Below are 15998 nucleotides of genomic sequence, written 5' to 3' on the forward strand. Positions count from 1 at the left end.
TAACAGTAAAGCTGATTGCAGACTGGAAATGTTGAGCTCCAACCATGATGCTGGTATAAATGCTTCTCATCCAGGACGTAAATGCAGGAACACTGGAGGGGAAGTGGTTAAACACTGTCAGTGCTCCTTTGTTTACAGTTGCCTGTCAGCAGGGGAATCCTCTGCTGACAGCTGGATAAGCAGGGCAGGAATGAGTCACTGGCTGTTAAGGATGCCAGCGGGTGCCAGCTACTTGACAACCAGCACCTTTTGAGCTGAAACTGTCACAAGCAGTTCACTGCACACATTTCACAATGCTTGAGCTGACGAAACTCATGCAGAGTGATGTCATCTTGGCCTGACCAATGACAGTGGCTGCTGATCGAGATCTGGAAGCCAGCTGCCCAAAGATATCAGTGGCCAGCAGGGAGTTCCAGGAACACCACATCGCTGGACTGAAGGTGAGTATAGTTCCGCTTTAAATAATACACTGCTCAAAAAAATTAATGGAACACTTTGAAAACACATCAGATCTCAATGGGTAAAAATCTCATGCTGGATATCTATACAAATGGATTGAGTAATGTGTTAGGAACAAAAGGATGCCACATCGTTTAAAATTAAAATTATTAACCTACAGAGGGCTGAATTCAAAGACACCCTGAAAATCAAAGTGAAAAAATTATGCAGCAGGCTAGTCCATTTTGCTGAAATTTCATTGCAGCAAATCAAAATGGTACTCAGTAGTTTGTATGGCCCCCACGTGCTTGTATGCATGCCTGACCACGTCAGGGTATACTCCTAATTAGACGATGGCCGAAGTCCTGGGGTATTTCCTCTCAGATCTGGACCAGGGCATCACATAGCTCCTGAACAGACTGAGGTGCAACCTGCCGCTGCCAGATGGACCGAAACAATGTCCCAGAGGTATTCTTTTGGATTTAGGTCAGGCGAGCATAGGGGCCATTCAATGGAATCGATTCCTTCATCCCCCAGAACTGGCTGCATACACTCGCCACATGAAGCTGGGCATTGTCATGCACCAGGAGGAACCCAGGGCACACTGCACCAGTGTAGGGTCTGACAATGGCTCCAAAGATTTCATCCCGATAGCTAATGGCAGTCAGGGTGCCATTGTCTAGCCTGTAGAGGTCTATGTGTCTCTCCATGGATATGCCTCCCCAGACCATCACTGACCCACCACCAAACCAGTCATGCTGACTGATGTTACAGGCAGCATAACAATCTACACGGCTTCTCCTGACCCTTTTTACGTCTGTCACATGTGCTCACGGTGAATCTGCTCTCATCTGTGAAAAGCACAGGGTGCCAGTGGCAGACATGTCAATTCTTGTGTTCAATGGCAAATGCCAATTGATCTCCACTGTGCAAGAGCAGTGAGCACAGGGCCCACTATAGGATGTCAGGCCCTCAGGTCACCCTCATGAAGACTGTTTCGGTTTGGTCAGAGACATTCACACTAGTGGCCTGCTGGAGGTCATTTTGTAGGGCTCTGGCAGTGCTTATCCTGTTACTTCTTGCACAAAGGAGCAGATACTGGTTCTGCTGAAGGGTTAGTGGCATTCTACAGCCCTGTCCAGCTCTCCTAGAGTAACTGCCTATCTGCTGGAATCTCCATGCGCTTAAAGACTGTGCTGGGAGACACAGCAAATCTTCTGGCAATGGAACATATTGATGTGCCATCCTAAGGAAGTTCGACTGCCTGTGCAACCTCTATAGAGTCCAGGTATCGCCTGATGCTACCAGTAGGGATACTGAACCTAGCCAAATGCAAAATTAGTGAAAAACAGTCAGAAAAGAGTAGAGTAGAGAAAAACATGTCAGTGGTCTCCACCTGCAAAACCATTCCTGTTTTCAAGGTTGTCTCATTGTTGCCCATCTAGTGCACCTGTTAATTTCATAAACCCCCTCTGCTACTTAACTGACCAGATCAATATACCAGGAGTTTATTTGACTTGATGCTATACCCTGTTTAATAAGTGTTCCTTTTATTTTTTTGAGCAGTGTACATTCAAATAGGAAAAGGCTAGACCAGGAACTTATTAACTACTGTGTTATTTTTTAAATGAATTGATCTTTAGTGCATACTGCATGTTATGAGGTATTTAGTGTCTGTTGGTTTTGCAGTATTTACCACAGGAACAATAAAGTAGATGGACTTTTTATTTATCGCATGTGATATATGGTTGAAATGAATCATGTGACCTAAATATTGAATGCAATAATGCTAAGTGAATTGAGCCCTGGATGCGTTACTCCTTAGGAAAAGGAAACTATTTTACCAAGAACACGCCATAACTATGACAGTTAAAACAAAATGAAAAAAAAAAAAAAAGAAAATGAAAAAGGTGGCTTTACATACACATGTGAAAGGTGTGTGATTAGACTGGTTGGTCTTCAGCATCCCCAAGATCCAAAGATCCCCCAGTACTGAGGGATCTTTCCTGTGACAGAGAGGGTTAGTGATGAGATGAAAAGTCACAACACAGTATGAACACAGATGAGGTGACAGTCTGACATTTCATCTCAGCAGTACAATAAAAGTAATTTCTGGAAAGGGAAAGACTGCAAGTAACCATTTAAAATACTTGATTCTGTGCTTTTAACTACAATTTTTAAATGGGTGACAGAATATCTTTAAATTTAAGATTGGGATACTGTTCAGGTAATTAAGACAATGTGGACAGGTGAAACAATAAATTACACTGATATTTTCTACTCTGTATTTACTGCAGTACATAGAGAAACAGTGATCAAGCAATAAAAGTAATTTCTGGAAAGGGAAAGACTGCAAGTAACCATTTAAAATACTTGATTCTGTGCTTTTACCTACAATTTTTAAATGGGTGACAAAAACGGAATTTTTGTAAAATCTTACCTGTAAAATTCCTTTCTCTGAGTCCTCCGACAGTCGCCGCCTCTCCATATTCGTCACAATGGGGTAATTGACCTTTGCTCCATAGGAGTAGCTAGGCAACAGAATATGTCAATATTAAAGCTTTTAGCATATCCCACCCCCAGGGGGTGGTCCCCTCAGTCAATACCCTCCTGCTTCCTGTTCCATACCTCAGTTTCAGTAGAATAGCAGAAGAGTACATAAACAAACCCCAAAAGAGGGGCGGGGGCGGCGACTGTCGGAGGACTCAGAGAAAGAAATTTTACAGGTAAGATTTTACAAAAATTCAGTTTTCTCTTACGTCCTCCGACAGTCGCCGCCTCTCCATATTCGTCACAATGGGGACATCCCAAAGCAGTGTATGCATCAGGGGTGGGAAAACGCAGCCGCGCCTAAGGCAACGCCGGACCCATATCAGAGAAAGCAACCTTACCAAAGGAAGGAAACCAGCTGGGCAGCATGGAAAAAAAAAAAACCTTGCTCAACAGAAGCAACAACCCAGGAAAACAAATAACTCCGGGATAAAAACATCCCAAACAGCCAAGGGCCCAAAAACAAGGGACCCTAAGGTACTGCCGCACTAACAACCTTGCGGCCAAAGGAAGCATCTGCCGATGCCTGAACATCCACTTTGTAGAACTTTGAGAAGGTGTGAACGGACGACCAAGTCGCCGCCTTACACACCTGGGCCACAGAAGCCCGATGATGACAGGCCCAAGACGTACTCAGAGATCTGGTAGAGTGCGCCTTCACAGGCATAGGGGGAACTTTCCCCTTCAAAGCATATGCCTGCTCAATGGTCTGTCTGATCCATTTGGCGATGGTAGAAGCCGACGCCGCCAAGCCCTTCAGAGGACCCTCAGGAAGGACAAAGAAGGAATCCGTCTTGCGAAAAGATTTAGTCGCTGACAGGTAAACCCTGATCGCCCGAACAACATCCAAGGCATGTAAAGCCACCTCCTTCGGATGCTTAGGCTTCGCGCAAAGCGAAGGCAAGACAATGTCCTCATTGAGGTGAAATTCCGAAATCCTTTTCGGAAGAAAAGAAGGATTAGGTCGCAAGACCACCTTATCCAAGTGGAGTACCAGATACGGAGACCTGCAGGATAAAGCCGCCAGCTCCGAAACTCTGCGAGCCGAAGTGATCGCCACCAAAAAGGCGACCTTCTTGGACAACAGAGGCAACGAGATCTTCCTGATCTTTTCAAAAGGAGCATGTTGTAACACGGACAGAACAAGATTCAAGTCCCATGGAGGTAAAGGCTCCCTCCTAGGAGGGACCAGGTGTCGCACCCCTTGAACAAAGGTGCCAACCAGAGAATTAGACGCCACAGGGCGTTGAAAAAGAACGGCCAGAGCAGAAATCTGACCCTTAATCGTGGCCAACGCCAAACGCTGGTCCACGCCCGTTTGAAGGAAAGCCAACACTCTTGAGACCGAGTATGAGCGAGGGGAATACCCCCTGGACTCACACCAGGCAAAATAGGCCTTCCAAGTACGGTAGTAAATCTTCCCCGAAGAGGCCTTTCTAGCATTGATCAAAGTATGAATGACCTCCGGAGAGAGACCCCTATCCTTCAGGACCTCGGTTTCAACAGCCAGGCCGTCAAAGCCAGCGACTGTAAAGCAGGATGGAATATCGGTCCTTGAGACAGAAGATCTTCCCGAAGAGGCAGACGCCATGGAGCGTCGACCGCCAGATTTGCGAGGTCTGCGTACCAAGACCGGCGGGGCCAGTGTGGCGCCACCAGAATCACCATTCTTGGTTCCGAGGACAACCTGCGAAGGAACCGGGACAGCAACTGAATTGGTGGGAATGCATACATCAGGCGATACTGATGCCACGGAGCCTCTGACGCGTCTGCCCGAGGATCGCGCGTCCTTGCCACGAACCTTCCCACCTTGTTGTTCAGACGAGACGCGAACAGGTCCACATCCGGAAGACCCCACTTCGCGCACAACATCTGGAAGACCTCCGGGTGGAGTGACCATTCCCCCTGGTCCAGAGTCTGGCGGCTCAAATAATCCGCCTGCCAGTTCTCCACCCCTGGAATGTGAACTGCCGTTATCGCCGGGACGTGCGTCTCGGCCCAAGACAGAATGTCGGCTACTTCCCGAGCCGCTCGGGCACTCCTGGTGCCCCCTTGGTGGTTGATGTAGGCCACCGCTGTGGCATTGTCCGTCTGCACCCGAACTGGACGGCCACAGCGTCGATTTTGGGAAGTTTATCGTCCAACCAAACTCCTGCAGAGTCTGCATCGTGACGGACAGGTCCTTCACCAGACCCTGACTGGTCGCAGACCGAACCAGAATGTCGTCCAGATACCCCAGGATTGAGATACCCTGGGCTCTCAGTAAGGCCAGAACCGATGCAAGCACCTTGGTGAAAACCCGCGGAGCCGAAGCGAGACCGAAAGGTAACGCTACAAATTGATAATGATCCTCCGCAATGGCGAATCGAAGGTACCTTTGGTGACCCTCGAAAATGGGGATGTGTAGGTACACATCCTTCAAGTCGATGGAGGCCATGAATTCTCCCGGAACTAGAGCAGCCACCACCGAGCGCAGGGATTCCATGCGGAACTTGCGAACCCGCACAAAGCGGTTCAGAATTGGACGCACCTTGCCCTCCTTTCTGGGCACAGTGAACAGATTTGAATAGAATCCCCGAAATCTGTCCCGATGAGGCACCGGAACCACCACTCCCTGAGCCCGCAGGTCCTGCACCGCCAGGTGCAGATCCCGCAAACGCTCCGGAGACAGTTGAAGGTTTGAGGGAAAAAACCTGGTCGCCGGCCGAGACAGGAACTCGATCTTGTACCCGGACCGAACGATCTCCTGAACCCACCTGTCCCGAACGCGGGCCAGCCAAGAAAACCGAGCAAACGTCCCCCCACCCCAGAACTGGGTGAGGGCGTCCCTTCAGGTCGCATTGTTATTAGCAGCGGACCCGGACTGGCCGGACTTCTGCTTACCTGCCCACGGTTTCTTTTGGGAGCCTTGACCCTTGAAGGGCTTGCCCTTATAGTGAGACCGAGAGGCACGAAAGGACCCCTGAGAAGGCCTAAACGAAGCATGCTTCTTACCTGGAACGCCCTTAGCCTTGTGAGATTGGGGCAAGAGCGTGCTCTTACCCCCAGAGATCCCCTTAATCAGCGTATCCAGTGAGTCGCCAAAAAGGCGAGATCCCGTATAGGGCAAATTAGCCAAAGTCTTGCGAGAAGATTGGTCCACAGACCAACATTTCAGCCAAATCAAACGGCGTGTCAACACCGCCACGCTGTGCACACGTGCAGCCAAAGGAATTACATCCAATTCCGCATCACACTAATACATGACACCCTGATGAATCTGATCCACCATAGCCAATGTTGTCGGCGGGGCAGAATCAGCCACCAGGACGCGCCTGAGTACTTGCGTCCAATCCGCGACAGCCTGAGCTGCCATAAGGGAAGCAAAAATTGCTTTTAGCATGGAACCGGTAACCGAGTAAGTATGGCGGGCAAGAGACTCCAGTCTCCTGTCCGTAGGTTCCCGGAACACGGGGTATCCTCTGCCGGAATCGCAGTGGATTTATTCAAAACCACCGGAGGTGGCACACACCAGCGTTCATCAGTGGCGGGCGTGAAGGGATAACGCAGTTTAAACCTACTTGGCACAGCAAAAGGCTTTTTTAGATTGCGCCATTGTTCACTAACAGCGCGCTGAAAATCCTCAGTGCAAGGAAAAACCTGTGATGTTTTGCGTCTCCGCTGTGTCCCATAAGAAGCCAGAACGGCAGACGGACACGGTTCATCCTGTAAATGCAACGTTTGTTTGATAGAAGCAACCAATTCATCCATGATTGCAAGCTCTTCAGACGAGCCAGGGGGAGAATCATCAACCCCCTCAACCTCAGCATCCCCCTCCGACCCTGCAAAGTCCAGGGACGAACGGGACCCCGATAAGGGGACCCCAGCCATAGCAGCCCCATCACCATCGCCCTCTGAATCAGAGGAGTTTGAAACTCTGGGCCGTTTAGTGGATTGAGCAGCCACAAGCATCTGTACCTGAGCAGCAAGGTTAGCCACAACTGTGGCCAAATCGCCCCCCTCAGGGGAAACAGCAGCAGCCCCTTGGCCTCCCAGTAAAGTGGGAGGAAATTTGCTTTCCTGAGAATCCATGCCCCCAGAAGTGTGCAGGAGAAAAAGGGTAACTGCCCCTTTAAAAGCGCGGCGAGCGCAGCCCACCGCTCACACACACCAGCACAAGTCGACCCCCACAGGGAAAACTACAAACTCAGGCAAGGAACACAGGACTAAAGAGGATAAAAACCTGGAGAGATCACTGCTGCTGCTGTATCGATCGGTGTGCCCAGGGAAAAGGAAGTGATGCAAGAGAAGCTGCTCCTATAAAGCCTATGGAAGGCTACAAAAAATGGCCGCCGGGGGAGGAAGCAAATGCAGTGCTACATGAGGCCGGAGCGATCGCCGCCAAAAAGGCGGCGCTTGGCGCCAAAAACGCCGCTCCCAGCATACAGAAGAAGCCCTCACATGCCTGCAGCTATTAATAAAATGGCGGACCGCAGCAGCGGCCGCCGCATGTTGCACAAAACATGTACCACAGCATGCCCTACAACATACAGCATGTCACACAGAGAATCACACAGTTTGTAACACAAAACAGTGTATCATAGCCCCCCTCCTTGCAGCCCACAGCAGCATCCAGACAGGGAGCCCAACAGTGTGAACAGACATGCAGGGTTACACAGTCCCAGACTGACACCCACTAAACAGACAGGTCCCCACACAGAGTACACTTACCTTCTGAATGGCGTGGGGAACCTGCACAAGCGATCAAGCCACTGCACATGGGACAGGGAGAGTCGCAGCCAGGACGCAGTAGAACTGCGGTGCGAAACCGCATGGCGTCCAGTGAGGTAGCCACCTCACCACAGCATCCCTGCAGCGAACAGGGATGGGTCGTTCACCAATGCCAGGAAAAAATACCTGACTGAACGCTTGATGGCAGGCTGGGAAGCCACTGGCCCACAACCTGCGGCCAGCCCGAGACCCAGCCCGCACGATCCTCTTCATCAGAAGAACTAACTAATGCTGACAAAAGTAACAGCTAAGTAAAGAGAGAGAAAAAAACTCAAATAAAATCAAAAAGAAGATAAAGGCTGAGACAAAATGACCCAGCACAGAAACAGCCAGCTAACTCCTGAAAGCTAGACAATGAAACTGAGGTATGGAACAGGAAGCAGGAGGGTATTGACTGAGGGGACCACCCCCTGGGGGTGGGATATGCTAAAAGCTTTAATATTGACATATTCTGTTGCCTAGATACTCCTACGGAGCAAAGGTCAATTACCCCATTGTGACGAATATGGAGAGGCGGCGACTGTCGGAGGACGTAAGAGAAATATCTTTAAATAGGGGCATTTATATATACGCATAAAAATTGTTACAAAAAACGCTGTAAATTTTTTGATAAGGGTGAAGGTTAACCACTTTACCTCTGCTCACTTTGCTGCTACTGCAGCAAAGTGGCTCGTTCCCGTCCAGCGACGTAGACCTACGTCGCTGGACTCCACCCCTTGTGGGCGGCACGCGCGCCGCCGCAGGCTCGCTCCCGCTGTTTTCAGTCACAGCGGGAGTCGGGCCAGGGGAGGAGCGGCGGCGATAGCCGCTGCTATTACCCGATCGTCGGGGATCGAGTCTGGAGATCCGCCCGCTGTGTGTAAACACAGCGGGCGGATCTCTGAAGTGACAGGCAGGGTCAGATTGCAGGGTTCAGCATAGTTGAACCCTCGATCTGTCCTTGTGTCACACAGTCACCTCCCCCCCCCCCACACGTCAGTAAGCTCCAGGCATACATTAACCCCTCCCTCTCCAAAAAAATTAACCCCTTCCCTGCCAGTGTAATTTTTACAGTAACAGTGCATATATATAGCACTGATTACTGCAGTAATGTCACTGGTACCCCCAAAAGTGTCAAAAATGTCAGTCAAGTGTCCGATCTGTCCGCCGCAATGTCGCAGTCCCACAAAAAAAAAATCGCAGATCGCCGCCATTACGCGTTAAAAAAAAAAAAACACCAAAAATGACAGAAATCTTTCCCTTTGTTAGTAAACACAATAACTTTTGCGCAAACCAATCAAAATACGCTTAGTGATTTTTTTTTTACCAAACATAGGTAGCAGAAAACAAATTGGCCAAAAATTTTAAAAAATTTAGATTTTTACATTTTTTTGGGGGGAATTTCATATAAAAAAATGTGAAAAATATTGTTATTTTTTCAAAATACACACTCTTTTTTTGTTTATAGCGCAAAAAGTAAAAATCGCACAGGTGATCAAATACCACCAAAAGAAAGCTCTGTTTGTGGGAAAAAAAGGACGTAAATTTCGTTTGGGTACAGCATCGCACGACCGCGCAATTGTCAGTTAAATTCGCACAGCGCCGAATCGCAAAAAGTGGCCTGGACGGAAGACAGCAAAATCCTCCCGTGGTAAAGTGGTTAAGATTGGGATACTGTTCAGGTAATTAAGACAATGTGGACAGGTGAAACAAATAAAAAGCATGCATGTTGTGCACATATTTACCTTAAGAGGCTCCAGTTCAGAGAAATCTCCTGAACGATTCAGTAGGTGAGAGTTATTTTCCCCATTAAATGGATCTGGGGAAAATGTAGATGTAATTAGAAAAAAATTGATTTTTGTAAAATCTTACCGTAAAATCCTTTTCTCTTAGCTCATTGACAGACGTAGTCCTCGGTGATTCAACACCCTCGGGTTATGCTGCCCTCTACAGGAGTAGGACTAGACAGGAAAGAAAACATTCTGGCCACACCCTAGGGGCAGTCCCAGAGGGTATATCCTCTCACTTCCTGCTCTAGCAAATCAGTTATGTCACAAAGCAGTGTTTAGAGAATTTAACCCAACCCAACTCAAAAACAGAGGGGCGGGTACTACGTCTGTCAATGAGCTAAGAGAAAAGGATTTTACGGTAAGATTTTACAAAAATCCATTTTTCTCTATTGCTCATTGACAGACGTAGTCCTTGGTGATTCAACACCCTCGGGACATCCCAAAGCAGTACCACAAATGAGGGGTGGGAAAATGGAAATCAAATCCAATCTAGAAAGCCCAACCAGTGCCAACTAGAAGTTTACAATGCTCATCCTCAATGATGAGACTCAACAGAAATTTTTCAACAGAAAAAAACCCCCGAGGTAGACCACCGGTCTCCTCAAATTGCGGCCTGCAAAACCTTGCGGCCAAATGAGGCATCCGCCGATGCCATCACATCTTATAAAATTTTGTAAAGGTATGTACCGACGACCAGGTGGCCGCCTTACATACCTGGACCACTGACGCCTGATGGCGATAGGCCCAGGAAGTACTGAGCGCTCGAGTGAAGTGCGCCCTAACAGGGAACGGAGAATTCCGACCCTTAATAGAATAAGCCTGTACCACCGTCTGACTGATCCATGTAGATATGGTCGCGGCAGACACAGGCAACCCCCTTCAAGGGCTATCCGTGATCACAAAAAGTGAGTCCGTCTTACGAAAACAAGTTCGTAGTAGTCAAGTGTATCCTTCTGAACCCCATCCAAGGAGTGTAATGCAAACTCCCAAGGATGGCTAGTCTTAGGACACGGGGAAGGTAACACAATACTTTTATTCAGATGAAAAACTCTGAAAACCACTTTAGGAAGGAAGGATGGATTCGGAAGAAGAACCACCTTATCCCTATGAACCACCAGATATGGGGAACAACAAGATAATGCGGCCAGTTCTGACACCCTGCGTGCAGAAGTAATGGCCACCAAGGCGGCCACCTTCTGGGCTAATGTAAGCAAGGGAATCTCCCTGATATCTTCAAAGAGAAGTTTCTGAAGAACCGACCACACTAAATTAAGATCCCAGGCGGTAAGGGTGCGCGCACTGGCGGAGCCAGATGTCGCACCCCCTGGATGAAATTCCGCACCAAGGAATGTTAGCCAAAGGTTTCTTGAAAGAAGATCGCTAACGCCGGAAACCTGACCCTTGATCGTGCTCAAGGATAGTTTCTGCTCAACCCCTTGTTGCAGACAGACCAAAATTCGGGTCACCGAATAGGTATGTGGGGGAAATCCAATAGATTCACACCATGCAATATAAGACTTCCATGTGCTGGAAGTCGCTTTCCTTGCTTTAACTGGAGGTAGGAATAACTGAAGCTGACACTCCCTTGTCCTTCAGTACCTGGGTCTCAATGGCCAGGCCATTAAGCCAGCGACTGTAAAGCAAGATGGAAGATCGGTCCCTGAGACCGCAAATCCTCCCTGAGAGGAAGTCTCCAAGGAGCGTCCGCGACTAGCCTCACCAAGTCGGCTTACCAGGCTCGACGAGGTCAGTCCGGAATTTCCAGAATAACTGGAATTCCCTCCACCTCTATCCTGCGAAGAAGTTCCCGCAGCAACTTGAGAGGATGGAAGGCATGCCGTAGCTGATACTGCCCCCACGGGGCGATCAGCGTTTCTGCTGCGTCCGCTAGAGGATCGCGGCTCGAGCTACAAACCTCCGCACCTTCCTGTTAAGCCAAGGTGCCAACAGATCCACATCCGGGATGTCCCAATGAAGGGACAGCTAGTGAAAAACCTCTGGATGAAGAGGCCATATGCGATTGGATCCGAATCGGGCTGCTCTAGAGCTGCTCGATCCAGTAAATCAGACAAAATCTGATCGCTCTCAGTTCCGATACCCTTATTGGTAATCTGGATACTATCGGAAGAAATGACTTCCCCTGGTTGAGCATCGGAGACTTCCTGGTCCGCTCGCTCAACCGGATCCGATTGTCCAGGGAATCGGAATTCTGATTCCATTAAAAAAGAATCTCCTTCAGGAGAATTCGGGTATGAGACTGGGTATACGGTACTGCCTCTAAGAAGGCCACCATCAGTCCCAGCCAATTGACGGACAGCAACATCCGAATCGTTGACTGAACCTTCTGGAGTTTCTCCGCAAGGAGAAACTCTCTTGCCCAGGATGTATCCAACCTTAGGCCCAGATAGTTCAGTCTCCTGGTGGGAACCAGGGATGATCTTTGGGAAAGCGAAAAAACGCTGATGTCCTGCGATGATGGGGATATAAAGATAGGCCTCCTAAATGTCTATGGACGCCAGGAAATCCCCCTGATGCAGGGAGGCCACCACTGTACGGATGGACTCTATTTCTTCCCAAGTCCAGATTTGGACGCACCTTGCCCTCTTTCCTGGGCATTGTGAATAGGTTCGAATAGAACCCCTGAAACCGTTCAATGTTAGAAGGGAAGAATCGCACCGGTTGAAGTGATCGAAACTCGATCCTGTGTCCTCCAGAAACCGATGAAGACATCCCCCCCACCCCAGAGATGGGTAGGGGCGCATCAGGCTGTATCTTCAGGCTTGGCTGAGCCGGACTTTTTGTTTAGCCGACCAGCGCCCTTTGAAACCCCTCTAAAGGGGCTTTGGAGGGTTTCGCCTTATCGCCCGCCCTCGCGGAACAAACAACTCTTTATGAGCAGAAAAGGAAGGTCCTCGTTGTTACGAGGTCCTTTTATCCTAACGCCCCATACACACGTGCAGATTATCTGCAGACTTTTGTCTGCAGACTTACCAAAACCATATAAATATGAGGTCAAACCTAAACATTTTCAATTTGTATGCAATCCGGCAGGCCCTTGCACTACATAGAAAAGGTAAGTCTGCAGACAAAAGTCTGCAGATAATCTGCACGTGTGTACGGGGCATAACAGTCTGTGGCAAGACAGCAGGTGGTACGGTCTATCCTATAAAGAGGAATTCCTCAAACGGATAGCACCTAGCCATGCGTTTGGAAATAACAGGGGTTCGTTTCAAAACGACCCCATTTGGGTAAAGGAAAATCCTTCGCCCTTTTGGTAGGCTAACAAGTACCAAAAAGGAATCTCAGTCTCAGCTACCTCTGCCGGTGTAACCTCAAGACTAAAGGTTTCCCGGACGGACACAACTAGTGCATCCACCACTCTTGTGCTATGGCGGAGGCAGAAACGTGCTCCTCACTGCTGAGGAGATATTACCTGAGACAACAGCCCCTGAAGTATCTGATAAACAATAGGGGTAGGCGGGGGTCGCTTCTTGACCCCCGTCCCTGACAGGCCACCTCCACCCGGGATACCAAAGACTCCAAAACTGCCGATAATGCATTAAAAACAAGTGGGGTACTGGAGGGTCCTGCGGCCACCTTGAGGGGATCAGGTGGGGATACCTATGCGGCAGGGTTAATGATTATACAAGACACTTGCCAGCGACAAAAAATGACAAAGTAAAAAACTTTTTTTTTTTTTTTGTGTCCCCCAGTCGCAACAGCGCCCCTCAGTGTTACCTGCCTTTTTGGACCCGAGAGATAGAGAGAGAGAGAGAGAGAGACCCCAAGGCTCATCCCTGATGCACAGAAGTTTTCATCAGCTTGCTCAGTGCTTGTCTTGTTACAGACAGGAAGTCTTTGGCCCTATTTCCTGGGTAAAGGAGGCGGCTCCGCCCCTTAACACGCCTGCCGGCGCCTCCCCCTGGCTCCATGAGGTGTTTGAGTCACCTCAAACATGGCTGCCCCCATGCTGGAGACACGAGGCTACACCAAAATGGCGGCCTCGTGCGATCTACCAGACAATGGCGGCGGCCTGCACAGAATAGCGGCATGTCTGCAGAAGGATCTCGGCCTCACAACCCTTCACCCTCATGGTGGTCAGCATGGTCGGCGGTACCAGACCCTGGCGGGCCGTATGCGGTCCGTGGCCGTCCGGAGGCATCTGCTTAGCTGGAGGAATGATCTGGAATGCAGTATACATGTATAGACATCGCCCTGTGGCTTCTGACAGGTAGGATACCTTATACTATCACAGTAAAGTTCCAGTACTGCCACTGACTACAATCATTTTCACATTTTTACAATTAGATTGTCAGCTCCCAAACCAAGCCTCCTGGCTTCTTGTACACAAAAATCACACTCAATTAGGGGGATCTGTGACATGTTATAGGATAGAGGGGAACACATCCTTACCATTACAGAGAGGGGCCCGCGTTCACCACAAGACCCGTCAGGGGGAAAGGGGGAACATACTACTCACCATACCGGAACCAGGCGGGCGCCAACTCCTGACAGTACCCCTCTCCACCGAGGTAGGAGGGCTGTCGACCAATACGGACGCCGTGACTCATGGTCTTTGGCGTTTCAGCGAGACGTTTAACTCGCAGGGTCAGTCCCCGTCCAGTGGGACTATGTCGCGGCCGACCCAGCGCGGAGCTATGGCCTGCACGCGCTCGTAGGCTGAACTGGGGTGACCACTGGATCTCAACATCCAGCTCGTCGCCCAGTTCAGCTTTCTTGCTTGAAGATCTCACAGGAACACTGGAGAAAAAAAGCTGTCTAAAAAATCTTTTCTAAGAAAAAAATCCTGCCAGGACCAAAGATCCCAGCAAGGTATCTAGGTCCTTACTCCTAACTAGACAGAAAAAAACTGATTTGCTAGAGCAGGAAGTGAGAGGATATACCCTCTGGGACTGCCCCTAGGGTGTGGCCAGAACGTTTTCTTTCCTGTCTAGTCCTACTCCTGTAGAGGGCAGCATAACCCGAGGGTGTTGAATCACCGAGGACTACGTCTGTCAATGAGCGATAGAGAAAATGTAAAATTTATCACAAGTTGCAAAAAAAAAAAAAAAAAGCAGTGTATGGAAACATGCACTACTGTGCAAACGTTTTAGGCAGGTGAGATAAAATGCTGCAAATTACAGTAAATAATACTTTCATTAATAGTTTATCAATTAAGAAAATAAGTAAACAGAAGAGAAATCCAAATCGAATCATTATTTGATGTGATCACCCTTTGCCCTTAAAACAAGATAAATTCTTCTAGGTACACTTTCACACAGTTTTTGAAGGCATGTAGGTTGTTCCAAACATCTTGGAGAACTAACCACAGATCTTCTGTAGACGTAGGGGGCTTCAAATCATTCTGTCTCTTCAAGTGATGACCGACTCGACAATGTTGAGATCAGCGCTCTTAGTGTGCTTTGTCCTGCTGCAGAATAAATTTGGTACCAATCACATCTCCCTGATGGTATGGAATGATGGATACCAAGTATCTGCCTGTATTTCTTTCATTGAAGACACCATTGATCCTGACCAAATCTTCAACTCCATTTGCAGAAATGCAGCCGTAAACTTGCAAGGAACCCCAACCACGCTACACTGTTTCTTGCAGAAACTAATTTTTTTGCAACGCTCTCCAGCCCTTCTGTAAACAAACCGCTTCCCTGCTACAGCCAAATATATCACATTTTGATTCAACAGTGTAGAGCACCTGCTGCCATTTTTTGGCACCTCAGTTTTGTGCATAGGTAACTCATTTAGCCTTATTTCTTTGTCAGAGGTATTACTTTTTGGCTGCAATTCTTCTGGCCAGAAGTGGTCTTCATGGACTTCTCCAGACAGTAGATGGTTGTACCCGAGTATCACTGTTTTTTTCTAGTTCTGTGTTGATGGCAGAGCTGGGCATCTACTGCTGTCAAAGGGAAGTACTCGTGATGTGTTTCATCTGCTGCATTAAGTTTCTTTGGTCGACCACTGGTTCATCAGATTTGCAGATTTCCTAGTGCTTCTTCAAAAGAGCTTGAACAGCTGCCTTGTGTCATGTTGCTGTGCTCAATCTTGCCATGGTGTATGCCCTGTGACATGAGTCTTCCACAACCTCACCTTAGTAGCAGAATTTGGCTGTTCCTCACCAAGTTTTAAGCCTCCTAACACAGCTGTTTTTGTTTATGACTGTTTTAACCTACATATGAAATTGATGATCATTAGCACCTGCTTGGTATAATTGGTTTAATACACACCTGACTCAAAACCTACAAAATCCCTGACTTTGTGCAAGTGTACAAGAACTGATACTGGTTTGAAGCCAAACGGTAAGAACACCAAATATTGATTAGATTAAATATTTTCATCTGTTCGCTCACTTTGCATTTTGTAAATGCATAAAAAATAACTGATAAAAGATATTTTTTTAAACGCAATCTTACTTTGCAGTATTCCTTCACACCTAAAACTTTTGCACAGTACTGC

The 15998-nt window shown here is 48.3% G+C and overlaps 1 protein-coding gene across 5 annotated transcripts in view; it reads right to left on the reverse strand.

Annotated features, from left to right (window-relative positions):
• The window catches only part of LOC309562497 (catenin delta-1-like), a 707773-nt gene that overhangs the window by 99196 nt on the left and 592579 nt on the right, over positions 1 to 15998 (reverse strand). For 3 of the 5 annotated variants that reach the window (XM_082266729.1, XM_082266727.1, XM_082266731.1), the window contains 2 exons: positions 9483 to 9556; positions 2363 to 2444 (listed from right to left, as the gene is read on the reverse strand). In XM_082266729.1, coding sequence (XP_082122855.1) covers positions 2382 to 2444; positions 9483 to 9556 — 137 coding nt within the window. In that variant the 3' untranslated portion in view covers positions 2363 to 2381. The remainder of the gene's footprint in view (positions 1 to 2362; positions 2445 to 9482; positions 9557 to 15998) is intronic. The other 2 variants (XM_082266730.1, XM_082266728.1) reach the window with 1 other exon arrangement.

Source organism: Pelophylax lessonae (assembly GCF_965119305.1).
Source record: "Pelophylax lessonae genome assembly, chromosome: 9".
Lineage (NCBI taxonomy): Eukaryota > Metazoa > Chordata > Amphibia > Anura > Ranidae > Pelophylax > Pelophylax lessonae.